This window comes from Rousettus aegyptiacus, unplaced genomic scaffold, assembly GCF_014176215.1.
Source record: "Rousettus aegyptiacus isolate mRouAeg1 unplaced genomic scaffold, mRouAeg1.p scaffold_m13_p_17, whole genome shotgun sequence".
NCBI classification, from domain to species: Eukaryota; Metazoa; Chordata; class Mammalia; order Chiroptera; family Pteropodidae; genus Rousettus; species Rousettus aegyptiacus.
Genome location: NW_023416292.1, coordinates 4,350,750 through 4,365,611, shown reverse-complemented (window position 1 = coordinate 4,365,611; position 14,862 = coordinate 4,350,750). Strand labels below are relative to the sequence as shown.

The following is a 14,862-nucleotide window of genomic DNA, read 5'->3' as shown; positions in this document are numbered from 1 at the left end:
CTGGAATTTTCCACTTCATATTTTCAGACCACAGTTGACTGCAAGTAACTGGAGCCTCGGGAAGTGAAACCACAGATAAAATGATTGTTTGTGCTGTACAGATATTTTCTTCTGTTATCTTTTGGAGGAGTGACAGGTCTCACAATTCACCTTCTTCTATGAGTTTCTAGGTAAATGGTCAAGGACCTGCAGGACTGGTAGTAATCCAAGTGTTTTTATATAATGTTTTCTTCAGCTTTCATTGTTCTGACCAGAGCTTTGGTGAGGAAGGGGGAGGAGGGATATGTCTGTCTCACAAATAACAGGGATAGAAGAAAGCTTACATTTGGGGGCAGAGTGAGCAAGAAAGTTCGCAATGATGTATAAGAATGTAAGCCAGTCACGAGGATACATAAAACCCCTCTGTACATTGTTCTTAATTATTCATTAGAAAACATGTTTTGGAGAGGGAAAAGATTGATACAGATCTTTTTATAGCACAAGTGGCTTTCCTTGCATTGGTTCACTTTCCGTTTGCTGATTTTTACTCTTGTGTGTCTGTTTAGCAAATAAAATCCTTTGCTAAACCTGAGAAGGAGATGGGGGCAGGGAGTGAATAAATCTCTTCCCAGATCCAACATTTGGTCTACATATTAGCCTTTTTCTGCAGTCTGGGAGTCTAAAAGCTCACAGTGTTATAAATGTATGTAAAGAGGCCACCGGTGGCTTTGAGCTAGGCTAGAGAATTCACTCATACTCCCAGGAGAAATGCAACACAGTGTTCTCTGCCATGAAGCTCCAGAGCAGGGGCCCATCTCGGACATCTGGGACAGGGCTCTGAAGACCGGCCAGTGCTTTGCAACTAATTGGACTTAACTATAATTTATGTCCTTAGTAATCAAAAAGTCTTCAAAATGTACAAAAGTAAACAAAATAGAAAAGACATCCTTAAGGATGTAAAATGACTGCATTGTTTATAAAATAAAGTTGACAAATATTTATTTTAAAATATGAAATCAATTCAGGCATGCCCCAAATCGATTTCTTTTTGACCTTTCAAATGCCAAAATGTTCAATTGGAAAAGAAGGAAAGAAAGAAAGATGAAAGAAAGAAAGAAAGAAAGAAAGAAAGAAAGAAAGAAAGAAAGAAAGAAAGAAAGAAAGAAAGAAAGAAAGAAAGGAAAGAGAGAGAGAGGGAAGGAAGGAAGGAAGGAAGGAAGGAAGGAAGGAAGGAAGGAAGGAAGGAAGGAAAAGCGAGAAAGTAACAGACTTATGAATAGATGAAGACTTCAAAAGAAATTTTTTTTGAGGGTTTAATCATTACAAGATATCAGCTCCCTGTTGCCATAAGCTAAGTTATTATCAGCTAATGTTAATGAGAATTTACAATTCACTTTGAATTGCATGGATTATCACTTAATCTACGTAATTTTATGAGATAGATAGGGTACATAATCTGACTCGTATCACTTTCCCAATAAAAAGTAGGGTTAGGATATTAACTTGGAGGGAGTCTGACTCCAAAGTCTACATGATTAACTGCAATGCTGTACTGCTCCCCAAGGAGCTGGGAGGGAAAAATCTAGCCAGACATTAACCCTTTCTACCACCTGCACAGGGATCATTCAATTCTAGGGATAGCCTCTAAGGGCAGGGCCACAGTGTACAGTTCTCCGGGCTGTGTACTGCTCAAACACATGCACAGCTAAGGGGATGCCATTCACGTTGCAGAAGTGTTCTAACTTATGTGGGAGGCTATAGGTGTTTGTGAAGATATTGAGCTCCAGGCCTGGAGCTCATGGCCAAGTACTGGGATAACAGCGCACACAGGCTGTGCACGTAGTCACTGGCACACACACATACACGCATACGCTAGCCCAGGCACCTGTGGAGTTGCTTTTTTCCCTCTTCTCTTGCTTTCAGTGACTCAAGTCCTACCCCAGCCTGGAAGAGGGAATGCACAGAGATCCATGCTGACATCAATGGTTATACAAACTATGCAGCAATGTACCAACTGAATTTATTTTTTGCTTAAGGAAGAAATGTCCTTTCTAGTTGGCCTGAGAGTGCTATGTTGTCTATTAAGGGTCCTGGTGAGGGTCCTTAACTATAGTCTGCAGAACATTCATCCCCTGGAGCCCCTTAGCTGTTTAGTGCTTGGGTAGTGCCAGCCATTTTAATGTCAGTTTAAAACCAGCAGATGTACGTAGGCAGATCACATCTTTTACAAGAAAAATGCACACCCATGAAATATTTTCTGAAAGGAATTATTGGGGGATTTTTTAAGTGTGTCACCCCTCTGAATAAGCCGCACTCAGTGTTCTCTTTCTATGGCAATCATCTCATTTCTGTGTGGTGTTTTGTCTAGGACATTAAATAGTAACTACAAGGTGCGTGCTTGAACTGGAGTCAGTGACCCAAACTGCCCTGTATGGGAGTTGAAGGGGCCAGGTCAGCCAGGAGGCCCCCTCTGCCAGCCAGACAGCAGGGGAATTCCTCTCCTGAATTTTCTCTCCTGTCCAGGTTGTTGCATCACTTGTCTGGGAGAGACCTGAATGGCCAGGATAAGCTGGGGCATCCTGAAAAGCCTGGGACCCTGGACTGGATGGGTAATGAGAGGTGGAAGGATGTGGATCAGTGTGTTTTCCTTGAAGCTACTGTCACCACCCCTGGAAAAGTTCTGCACGAATAAGTGACAATAAGAACGATAAGGGACCAGGACTGGCTCTCTCCTGCAAGAAATAAAACCCAAGGCCTAGGATGAAGTGACTTGCTGCAGGCTGTGGAGAGGTGAATGCAGAGCTTCACCTTGCACTGCAATCCTCCAGAGCCCACTCCAACTGCTTTCCAACACCGAAACTGCCTTTTTGGTCTCCAGGTTTAAAGAGAAGACTAGAAGACGTCCAACCACCAGCATCTCAAAGAGAGGAAAAGAAAAGTCCAACTGGACTTTATATCTAGACAGAGATGGGTGGAGAAGCCCCCGCTAAGCCTGGAGAACAAAAGGTGAGAGGAGGCTTTCTCCCCGGAGGTCGGGGGCTTGTCTCCGAATGTGGAGTGTGGGTGCTGAGCTGCAGCAGCTGTCCAGCGCATTCACGCGCCAGTCCAGAGCAGCTGGGCTCCCTCCCAGGAGGTCAGGGAAGGTTCTGGAGTTCAGGGCACAGCAACTCCGTCCCAACTCCCTATGCTTTTGCTCACCCCACTCTCTCTCCCATCAGAATGCACGATTCCTTAGAGGCCCCTGAGTGATTTAGAACCAACAAATACTAGAAAGAGAAAGAAACAGGGAGATCATGCAGTCAAACCTCTTCTGTTGTAGTGTAGAGGAAAGACACAAGTTCAAGGTCATTCCATCAGCCACAAGCAAGGGGGTGCCTCCTGAGTCCTGGTCCTATGCTTGTCAATCTAAACCACACTGGCTTCTTGCTTTCTTGTCTTCTTCCCCAAGGGTGAAGGGATAAGAGAGAAGTGGGCCTCAGGGCAGGAGCCGGTGGGAATTTGGGGAGTCACACACCAGTCTGTGCTGAAGTTGAGGTAGATGCTCTTCCCAGCAAGACCAAGAGATAAGAGAGTTCCTCATTGTGACCCTCATCCCCAAAAATGCTTTGCACCATAACAGAAGCCTGTGACCCCAGGCTGCTGTCTAGATAGGGCTCCCTGTCTCCTGGAGAAGGGTTTTGTGAAGGTCACGGCAGAGTGGGAGACTTGAAGACATTTCGTTGAGTGTTATCCTGCAGCCTCCAATGAAGGCTGATAACTCTTTGGAAACATTTTATCTCTCACTCTGTGCTTCCTCATTGCCTTTCAGAGGTGGAGAGGTGGCTGCCCCACTAGACTTCAGAAGAACTGGGCCATGCGGTGCAGAGACTTTGGCCTCTACATGTGCTACATTAGCTCTTTAGAAAAGCTAGCCCAGAGGTCTGGACGCCAGCCTCAGAATTAGCCTTGGACTTGGTGAATATTAATCAAACAAAGAAATAGAGGCCGGCACACTTGGGAGAGCCTCCAGATGAGGGCAGGAAGCCAGAAGCTCTGAAGGCAGGGAAGGTCCAAGGCTGCCACGGTGGCGCCCAAGACAGGGGAGTTGTGGCAGGAGGCCCAGAGGAGGCCTGAGGAGCCTGCAGACTTTTCCAAATCTGACCACTCTTGGGGCTCTGCCTGGATAGAGCAGGCAAAGGCTTTGGTGGGGGTGGCTGGACAGAGTCAAGCTGTGGTGACGACTCGCAGCTATAGGACTAACCCATGGTCTCTACCTTTCTCTTGTTCTCTCTTCTCCCTTCCTTTCTCCTTTCTTTCACCTCCCACCCTCACTTCCCTCTCCCCCTTCTTCGACTTCCTCTGCCGTCTTCCACCCCCCTCCCTTCCCCTTTCTCCTCCTGTGGCCTATGTCCGGACTGGCCAGTGGCCTTGTGCGTCCCAGCTGGGGAAAGGGGGCAAAGGGCTCACGGGCCAACCAGTGACCGTTAGCACCTCTTCTTAACATTGGTGCCGTATGCATTTGAGTCAGAGAGAGGAAACAATGGCTACTTCGGTTTGCCTATTTTTTTTTTTTTTTATCTATATGTCCCAGGAACTTCAGGCAGTGGATAGATTCAAAGAACAAATTTTTAATCAATCAAAAAGCATCCATGAAAACTCTATAGAGACTACAAAAGAAGTGTAATGTACAACCTCTGCCTTTATTCACCAGCAGGCAACAAAAGACCATTAAAGGGGTCAAATATAGGGGGAGAGAGGGAGGGCGAAGTGGGCAAAGGGGAGCAAATACATGGCAGCTGAAGGAAACTGGACTTGGAATGGTAAACACACAATAGGATATGCAGATGCTAAATTATAATGTACATCAGGAAATTATATAATTGTATTAACCAATGTTACCCTAATAAACTTAAATTTTAAAAAGAAAAAAAAAAGACTATTAAGCCGGGATCAGTATGATGTCCACTAAAAGGGCGGTCAGGTCTCGCTCACAGCAGCTGTGCATAGTCTGCCTACACTGTGCTGGATCCTGCTTCAGAGCCTGGAAGCGACAGATGAGACATATAGTCCTGTCCTCAAGAGGCTCCCCAGGCCAGTGGAAGAGAACAGAGCAGAGGGAAGGTTGGTGCGAATGGGGGGCGGGCACGGCTCCTAGAAGTTGTGAAGGATCCCTGTGCAGATAGACACTTGTGCTGAGAATCAGTCTTTAACCCTCTGTTACTGACCAGAGGCACACTTCCAGTGAGACAGAAAGCTTCTCTCTAAGAAGTCTGTTCTCCTGCAAAAGAAAATGGGTGAGGAGACAAGTGAAAAGGAGTCGCTCTATGCCATGCCATTATGCACAGAGCTCATTGACATTATGCAAGAAGCCTGCACAGATTCTCCCTTTGCCTGGAGAGGAAACAAATCCCTGACACAGAGTAACCTTTCTGTGGCCCCACAGTGCCGGCTCAGGTCTAAACTTCCAGCATGTAGTCTTCCCCCTACACAATGCTCCCCCAGTTCAGAGCTCCATGCCAGCGAGTGGGTACGGAGACTGTAATCCTACAGAGGCCAAGTTTGCCTCTTCTGAACACAGAAATCTCCAGGGCAGGGGAAGTTTTAGCCTTTGGTGGTCACACAGGCCAAGTGTGCCTGCCTAGGCATGTGAGCATGGAGTCCTGCTTCTCTCAGAGAGGGTAGTCTCTATCTTGCTCTTAGATATATCCAATCCAGCCCCAGAACTGAGCAAATCGAGATTCCAAAGTGAGAAGGTGCTTGCCCCAGGTCCCATTGCAGCTCATGACAGCTTCTCACTTGCCTCCTCTCAGCCTCTACATTTACAGTGTTTTTTGCAGGTCGCCAACCAGAGGGCAGGATGGAGAATGCCCATCCTCCTCATACTGTGCCTGCTGCAAGGTGAGTCCCAAACGCAGCCCAAATGCAGAGCTTGCAAGACCAGACCCGAGTCTTCCAGGCTGCAGGGACCCCTGCCAGGCACCTCGGAGGCATTCAGCCCTCCCTCAGCAGTTTGGGCTTATTCATGGCTTTCTCTCCTGGGATCTGAGGCCATGCAGCGGATCCAGGGAGTGGTCGGATCTGGGCCCAGGTGGAGTGAGGGAGGTGAGAGCTCACAGGAGAGGTCGCATGCCTGATTTGATGATTTCTAGAATGTTCACTGTTTTGGTAGCCCCTATTTTCCACTTTATTCTATTCAAGTTGATGACTGAAAGTCAGCTGCATTTATAAGGGTTCCAGGGTATGCAAAAGACAGCCATACATAGCACTGCTCCATGACCACTCGTTCTAAAAACACTCAAGTGCCAGTCCCAGTACAAAGGACATAAAGATGAAGACCTTGCCCTACTCTAAAGGGTTCGGAGTCTACACAGAAACTAGAAGGGAAAATAAAATTGTGTTTATTACTAGGCCTCACACATTTATAGAGAGCCTACCATGTGCCAGGCGCTAGGGACAGACGGGTGAAAGATAGGGCCCTTGCCCTAAATGTCCTGGCAGGCTGGTGAAGTGCGGCTGGCCAGGCTCAGATGATGAACAGCTCTGTCATCATGCTGTGGTGTCTGGATTTTACTTTGATGGTAATGGGGAGCCACTGAGGAAAGCAGTGAGAATGTGCCTGGAGAATCTGGTACCTAGAACCTAGTCCCAAGTAGATATTTAACAAATAATTGCTAGCAAATAACTGTTGAATAAAAATGCTGTGATAATACCAAAAAAAAAAAAAAAAAAAAAAAAGATTAACAACTGCTTTGGCTTATAAACCAATCAGAGTTTTAATGAATCAAAGGAAGCTAATATTTGAGCAAGCATTTTCTGTGGTATAATCACACCATCTCTATTTTAATCTTTCACTGCTCCCTTTAAAATTTTTCAGTGGAAGCAGGCTTCCCCTGCCCCAAACGAAAACTCAGGCGGCCCATGATTTTCATGCTGACATGTATATAACAGTCCTGACTTAATTCCTTTAAGTTTTAAACATTCTAAATTTAATAATTTTAAGTGTTCAGTTAAATATTTTAGTCAGCACTTCAATTTTCATTCAAAGGTATGTCCCCTCATGTACCTAGCCTGCAGTCAAAAAAGCTGGAAGCGGGTGAGGGCCATCTTCTCCTTGCCCTCCTCTTTCTCCTCTCGGCTGGCACTTGGACCCCAGCACGGTCAGAGGCAGGAGGGAGAAGAAGCAGAAGGCGGGCTGCTGTATGTGTCAGGACGGCATAGAGCTCCCTGGCCTGGCAGAGGTTTAGCGCTAGCTCTTCCTCTTGTGTCTTCATGGACTCTTACATGGCCCCCTGATGGCCCATCTCCTCCCTGTGCCCTGGATCTGCTTTGGCCTCTCCACACAAAAGACCCCATCTCAGATGGCCATGGGCCGGCTCTCTTCCCTCTGGGCTCTACCTGTGCACCAAGGACACACTTGTACCTTCCTCACCTCTCTGCTGGTAGGAGAAGAGATCCACGGCAGGTGCTGGCCCTACAGTCCTGGTCTTGCTCACACCTCCTGCACTTTCTCAGATTAAGCCAGGCTCAGCCGTGGCTTCTTGCCAACTGCAGGCCTCACTTACCCTCCCCGATAGAAGCCACGGCAATAGACTACCACTGGGAAATGGTGGGCAAGTGGGAGCAGGGGCACCGCCTCCACCGGAAGGCGGGGAATTCACATCAGGGACCCCAGGTGGATGCCACATGGACCCTAAAGTGCTTCTTTAGTTCTCACAGATGAATAACAAATTCCAAAACCTTAATTATGAATAACTAAGAGCTGCTGATTGGCAATCCACCGAATGAGTTTTAAGGGTCGGTAAAATTCGGTATTAACAGTGGAAACACATGTGACCTGCAGGGGTTGGTTAAGGGCTCCCCACTGGCTTTCTGCTGGGGAGTCGGACCTCGTCATCCAGACGGTTAACGGGGAGGTGCTCCTCTCGCACGTGCCACACGTAGATCACGCGAGGTCTTGACGTCTGGGGTAGGGACACTTTAGCAGGGCACCATCAGTGCTCTCCTGGGATGGTCCTTGTTTGTCATTGTGAATATTCTTCTCTTTTAACGATAAACTGTCGCTTAATTTTATCAATAGTGGCATGGTTGTTGGTGTGTCATTTAGTTAAACCTACGCTGAGTGCCGATACATCCATAGCATTTATGGCCTTGACTCTTCCTATAATTAGACCTCAAGACGTACACAACAGGCAGCGCCAGCTTCACGGCCACGTGGCCCTGGGCAGTCACATGGGGCCCTGTACTCAGAAGGTGCTTGGTTTAACGCTCTGCTAAGACCATAGCAAAATCCTTAATAACTTCTAAACAGGCGGTCTTGTATTTGTATTTTTCACTGGGCCCCACAAATTATGTAGCCAGTCCTGGTGCCAGGATATCCAACTGAACTTTCGTGGGTTCAAAGGTGCTAAAGACATAGAACAGACTGGTAGATGCCAGGCACTTTATCCTAAAGCAAGGTGTCGAGCCACCTGTGCGGGATTATAGAGGGCGATTGCAAAGCTGGCCATTCCCACAATAGCCCAGGGTAGACGAGCTCACTGTGGGAGCCAGGTGAGAAGGAACTTCTACAAAGCCACTCAACAAGCTCGCCATATGTCCAAGTTTCTCCTGACATCAGGATAAAGATATGCTTCCTTGGCCTGGGGCCTCCACCAGGAGGGTCTCCCAGAGGGAATTGTGACCATAAAAAGCAGCAGATGGCAAGAAGTCATAAGTTTGGTAGTGTTTGGAGGAGTCCCGGGAAGCCAGCAGGAGGAGAGGTAGTTCTTACAAGGAAGGAACTGCAGCCAGAGGCCCTAGGAAGGAGGCTTGGGAGGCAAAAGACAAGGCAGCAGCTCTGGCTGTCTGCTGTGCCTGCAGGTACCGGGAGCAGACCACCACTGCCCCGCCCGCCGCCCCTCTCTCCCCTCCATGCCCCGTCCCAGAGGGGCTTAACACAGCAGTTTTGAGCAGAGGAAGAGGTAAAGCAAAGCAAGGGACCCCAGCATGCACCCGTCCCCCACTCAGGCCTCCGAGCCCCTGAGAGAAAAGAAAAGGCTTCGATTGGATCAGAGACTGGAGCTGCAACCAGTCATTAGACTGGACTGGATATACAATTTTAGTCTGGACTTGCTTTTTTCTTATCCCCATGAGACTATAAAAGTTTCTATACATGAAACAATGTCTGAGATTTCATCAAGAAAGAGAAGTCCACAGAGTGAGCGTGAAGAGGCAATGAGAGAAAGAATAAACTTTGCCTCTGCCTGCACTGATCAAATTTAAGTCATTTAGTAAACAGGCCACACAGTGTGGTTCAACTACGGTTTATGCCTATTGCCAAGGCAGACATAAGCCCAATACTGCTCATGTGGGCCTTGACCATAGCTCTTGGTTGTGTTCGCTTCTGCAAAAAACGTGGCCAGCGTGAACGGTTTTGCCACCACTAGTCTTGGAATGTAACCACTGAGCAGACAAAGATTCTTGTGTTCCAGGGCCCCCTCCCCTCTGCAGAAAGCACACTGATCTGTTCTTACTCTTTAACATCTCTCTTTTACGTCCCATGCACATAAACCACAGAACCACAGTCCTCTGTCCAATGTTGCCTCCGTCCTCTTACCAGTGTGTAGATGACAGCTTTTTGAACATCTGCATTTGGGGCACAGTGGAAGGAACCCAGGCTCAGGACGGACTTGTCTGAATACCTGGCACACAAGTGTTAGCTAAATCATGGCTAAGATTATTTTTGCATGTCCGTCTCTTAAATGGGGCCTTGAATATAGCTCCATTCCATATCTTGGGGCTACCCCTGACCCAGGAACTGGGTTCTGACATTTCTATATTGATTCTTCTGTGCCTCATTTCAAGAAGGCATTTCTCACCTGCCCCCTAATTCTGGCAGAATGTGGAGCTTGTAGCTCCCCGGACACAGTGACTATACTCAGCTCTCCCCCTCCCTTCTATTTTCTTCTCTGCCTGCAGCCGTAAACTCTTTGGAGGGCCCGAGGCTAGTGTCTGGGAAGCCTGGGGACACTGTCACCTTCCAGTGCCGTTACAACCGCTCGCCCATCAACAGGCACCAGAGGAAGTACTGGTGTCGCCTGCGCCCCCTGACGTGGCTCTGCCCCACCGTCGTGTCCACCAACCACTACGCTCACCCGCACTATGGTGCCCGTGTGGCTCTGTCAGACTTCCCACAAAACGGCTTCTTTGTGGTGAGGCTGTCCCAGCTGTCCCCGGAAGATGCGGGGTCCTATCGCTGTGGCATTGGAAACAGAAACGATGTGCTGTTCTCCAGCATGAACCTGACCATCTCTGCAGGTAGGGCTGACAACTGGTGGGTCAGGGTTGGCGAAGTGAATGCCAGGAGGAAGGCGCAAGAAAACAGAGAGGCCCAAGAGGGTTTTAACCACCGGGGGTGCGATGAGGAGAAGCTGGGGCAAGGCAGGGACTTTAAGAAGAAGGCTTTCATTTCTAAGGAAACTGGCTCCAGAAGGAAGGTAGATATCAGGGCAAACTTTCCAACTGAATGAACATCAGCTAGCCCGCCTGATTCCTCCCGAATGTGTAGCATATATATCTAGAAAGCATTTCAAGAAGGTAGTGAATTGGATAATGTGGTTGCTTTAGGTCACAGTGTCTCTTTGTTTAGATAAGCAGAGAAAGTAAGATGGACAGGACAGAGGAATCGGGACTGGGCTCTTCCTAGGACTAAGCCCCTCAGCAGATACCCGACAGTTACCAGGTCCACGCCCTGTGTGGCAGGTTCCAGAGAACTGATTCAGAGTCAGGCACCCAGAGTCCAGGCTATGAAAGGCCAGCCTATGGGAGAGATGGCATTTAAGGGAGCAGGCAGGCACAAGTGTCCGAGAGTGGACTTGTTTTATCAGATGTTGCCATCTAACCGGTTACCTGCTGAGATTGGCGGCTCTACTGCCATTGAAGTTTTTCTTTTTTTCTTATTTGAAGTACAGTACATGGTGGGCTATGGGTCTCTGGGAAAGGGAGCAATATAGGAGTCCTGGACAGCTTGACTAGAGAATATTTGAACATAACAAAGGAGATAGGACCATAAAATGTCAATATTTGCAACATACTAGAGAATACACCTGTTTTCCCCAAATCTTTATTTTATCCGACATGTTGGCCAAAGACTATCACTTAGTGAGGCTGCATTCCATGTTGCAAACACTTGCAGCCTGGCATCCTTTGCTAAACCCTGCAGGCGGCAGGATGGCCTTCCCAGGTGTCTCCTTCTGCCGTTCATGCAGGTGCTCCCGGCACCATCCCCAGAGTCACTCCAGCTTCCGGTGAACTTGTCAGGAGGTCCATTGGAATAGCATCTCCAGCCACCAACAGATGGAACCCAGGAACCGCTCAGACTACAGGAAGACAAGAGCCAGGATGGGACAGAGTTGGTCTGACTCCAGGAATCAGCAAAAGAACAGCTTCAGCGAAGAGAAGGCAAACCCCAGGAACCACTGGGGCAGTAGGTGCAGATCCAGTTAGCCAGGTAGAGAGTACAATGTGGGCAGCAGTCCCCATTCCAGAGAGTCTAGCTTCAGCAACCGGAGGCATGTCCAATACAACAGAAGGTGTTTGGGCGTGGGGCACCATAGGCTCAGTAGCAAATAGTGCTAGAGCCAGTGAGGAAGGGAGAGAGACAGGAACTACTGAGGCTGATAGGCCAAGAGAGGAAGCAGAGAGGGTCAGAACAGGCCTGGGTGCAGACTGGATGATCACAGGGACCTCTAGGCCATCAACCCTGGTCTCAGAAAAATGGGCGTGGGAAACCCTCCAAGAAGCAAGACTGGTTTCTAAGCCACAAGCCCTGGGCTCTATTGAAAGATCCACCCCAGCTGCAGCTGTGTGGACTTTGGGGCCCACCAGCATAGAGATGGCATCTGTGGAAGGAAGCACTAAAGGGGTCCTAGACAGCCCTGCTGGAGACAGTGGTCCCCAAGCAATGCCAAGCCAGGAACTGGCAGCAGGACCCCTGCAGCCCCCAGGCACGGGGTTCTCCACGAACAGGTAAAACCCCAGGCTCTCCTCTCAGTTGGGGCTCCACACTTGCTCCTGCCCCTGGCACACCCCTCAACAAGCTAACCTCTGTGCCCCTCTTCATCTCACTTCTCTTTCCCTTCGTAACCACAAGACAGTAAAGGACAAGGGACATAAAAATCAGATGCCTTCCTCCATTCAAGGTCCTTGCTAGGAGAATCTGAGTATTTTCATGTGGTTTGCAAGCAAAAATCTAAACAATAGAATAACAGAATATTTAGGTGAAACCATTGGGACTTCTTTTTTAAAGATGAAGAACACAAGCCCCAGAGAGGGAACGTGACTTGGTGAAGCCACAAAGAAAGACTGTGGCGGAGCCAAACACCGAGGGTACATTCCCCGACTCTCAGTCAGTCCTCCTCCCCACTGCGGTGCTTTGGTGGGGCCCACACTCAGGCAGTGGAGCCAGGAAAAAGAGTCGGGGCTCAGGAACCTGAAGACAGGTCTTCGAGTCCCAGCTCTGCTGCTAACCTGTCGTGGGATGAGGGCAGCCAGCTCACCTTGGTCTCAGCTTCTCACCTGTACAATGAGGGGTGAAGGCCAAATGGTGTTCAGTCTCCTATCCAGCTCCAACCTCCCCTCTCCTGTGCTCTGTCCCCGGCTACCTCCGCACAGAGCTTCTCCAGCAGAGACGGTTTCTCGGGTCCTGACCCCAGTCTCCACGGTGCTGTTCTCGCTTATGCTTGCGGCCCTTGTCCTGTAGGGAAAGAAGCTCCGGAGAAAGAGGACCTGTGAGTTGAGTTTGAGCATCCCCATGGCTGGCAGGGGAGAGCTTGTTCCCACCTGACACCCTCAGATCCGGGGGTGGGGGGTTGGGCTTAGAGTTGGTGCCAGGACTTCTGGATGTAGAAGTGCTAAGTTCTGAGCCTTTTAACCATTCTTGGCCTTGGTTTCTTTATCAATCCAATGGGAAAATCATCTTTGTACTTATGTCTCAATGACACCCCAGAGCTTAAGGATGATCTCTCCCAAGGTTGGCAAGACACATGCTCACTATAAGCATACGAACACATGAGTGACCCCAACAGCAGACAGTAGACAACAGGAGTGCAGGCCCCAGATGTGGGACCAAACTACCTTTGTACCCTCTGCATGGCCCAGATGAAAGTCTGCTACAGCCACATGCCCAGATTTAAACACTCCTAAAGTGAGTCCTCCATGATGTTTAGATCTGGCAAAGAAAGATTGAGATTTTCTGGGGACAAGTGGAGGAGGCTAAGATTCTCAGACCCAGGGACCCCAAAGGCTTGGCCCAGTCCCTGTCAACCTAAGCGCTCAATTGCAATTCTGTGTTAGGAAGCTTTTGAAGAGTAGTGGTGGGCGGGGGTGGTTCTTAGGGAATCAGATTTAGTGCCTAGTACCCTCACAGTGTGCTCTGTGTTTGTGCAGCTCAGGAGACAGAAAGGGCAACAGGGATGACCTTGATTTAGATGACGCGTTTCCTGAAACTGACCCTCCGGCCAGACCAGCTACCCCATATGGAAAGGAAGTTGTTCCATGATGATTCTCCTCGTATCCATGCCACCATGACAGCCCCGGACCCTGAGGGACTCCAGACCCTGAGGAATGGAAGGATATGCTGTTTGTTCACTGCGGAAGGAGAACCAGGTCTGAACACCGCGGCCCAGCCTCTTTTCTCATCCTTCCTCTGCTTGTACAAAGAGAAGCTAACAGAGCTGGGGCTCCACCCGGGGAAGCAAAGGCTGACCATTCTTAGGCCTATGAATGTCAAGCATTTTCCACAGCCAAAGGTGACGGTGTGACTCAAAGAAGGCTTCAAGAAAGGATTTATTACATACTGATGGAGTTCACCTAGGAAAAGGTGGAGTTTCTATTCCTGGGGGTTTGAAAATTTAAGAGGGTTCCAATCGGTATGAGGAATTACAAATTCTCAACCATCACTTCTAATCCAAGCTAGTCACCCCCTTTTCTGACACCTGTTAGCATTCGGCCTGCTGCATATATTGAAGTATATCCATGTATACTAGTCTTGCCTTCTCAAGTAGATACTAAGCTCTTTAGGGCAGAAATTGTGTTTTATCCATCTCGCTATGTCCTCGGAGAACTTCTGCCTCATTAGATCCCCCCATAAATATTTGTGACTGAGGGGCTGACTGGAAGGGCATGGGCTCAATGGCCTCTGGGGACTCTGCCCGTGCAGGTGCTCTGATACCTCCTTCATTTGGAAGTCCCCTCGATGACTTCATAGGCAGGCGGTTTCTACATAGAGACCAAAAGGAACAACACCCAGTCCTCAAATTATCCTTCCCCCAGGCTCAATATGCCGTGCAGGCCTTTGGGCCTAGTCAAGATTTTCTGGGATTTTCCTAAATTCATGGAGGAGGAGGGTATTTTTTGGTAGATTCTCACTTCCTTCACAAAGCTCCTTTTATTCAACTGTTTATAAAGCCTTTATAGCGAGAATGTTGATGAAGCTGAAAAATGGTTGTGGCTCAGAGTAACAGGGGGGGTGCGGGGGTGGGGGTAAGAAAGAAGGTGGCCAAGAGGAATTTTTTGTGGATTCTGCTTTCAAACCACTTCATCTCACACCTTTGGGGGGACTTTTGCTTCACCCTTAGTCCCCTTGCCTTTTCAGGAGTCACATCTGCTCTTTCATTTTGCCAAATCTCTTAACCAGGTGCCTGAACTTCATGTTTGGGCAGAGAAGCCTTTGCGCAATAGAAGAGAAAGGAAAAAAGGCTCCAACATCAAGTTGAAAATTGTCAGGTAGACATTCTCAGAAGGTTGAGCCCTAAGCTGTCAGTGGCACCAGAAACCCTTTGTCAATATCTCCTCATCATAGCTGGTGCTGAACTCAGACAATGTCCCAAGAAAATCAAGGAGGTGCGGTCTTCATGTTTGTGAGAG

General features: G+C 48.6%; 1 protein-coding gene across 1 annotated transcript; it reads left to right on the top strand.

The window, feature by feature from the left end:
- Positions 1-2,542: 2,542 nt before the first annotated feature.
- On the top strand, positions 2,543-14,457 carry FCAMR (Fc fragment of IgA and IgM receptor). The gene is given in 6 exon segments (XM_016129291.2): positions 2,543-2,985; positions 5,796-5,856; positions 9,916-10,254; positions 11,205-11,964; positions 12,610-12,725; positions 13,384-14,457. Coding segments are annotated over 6 exon segments (1,689 nt in total). The 5' UTR covers positions 2,543-2,946; the 3' UTR covers positions 13,758-14,457.
- The last annotated feature ends 405 nt before the right edge of the window (positions 14,458-14,862 follow it).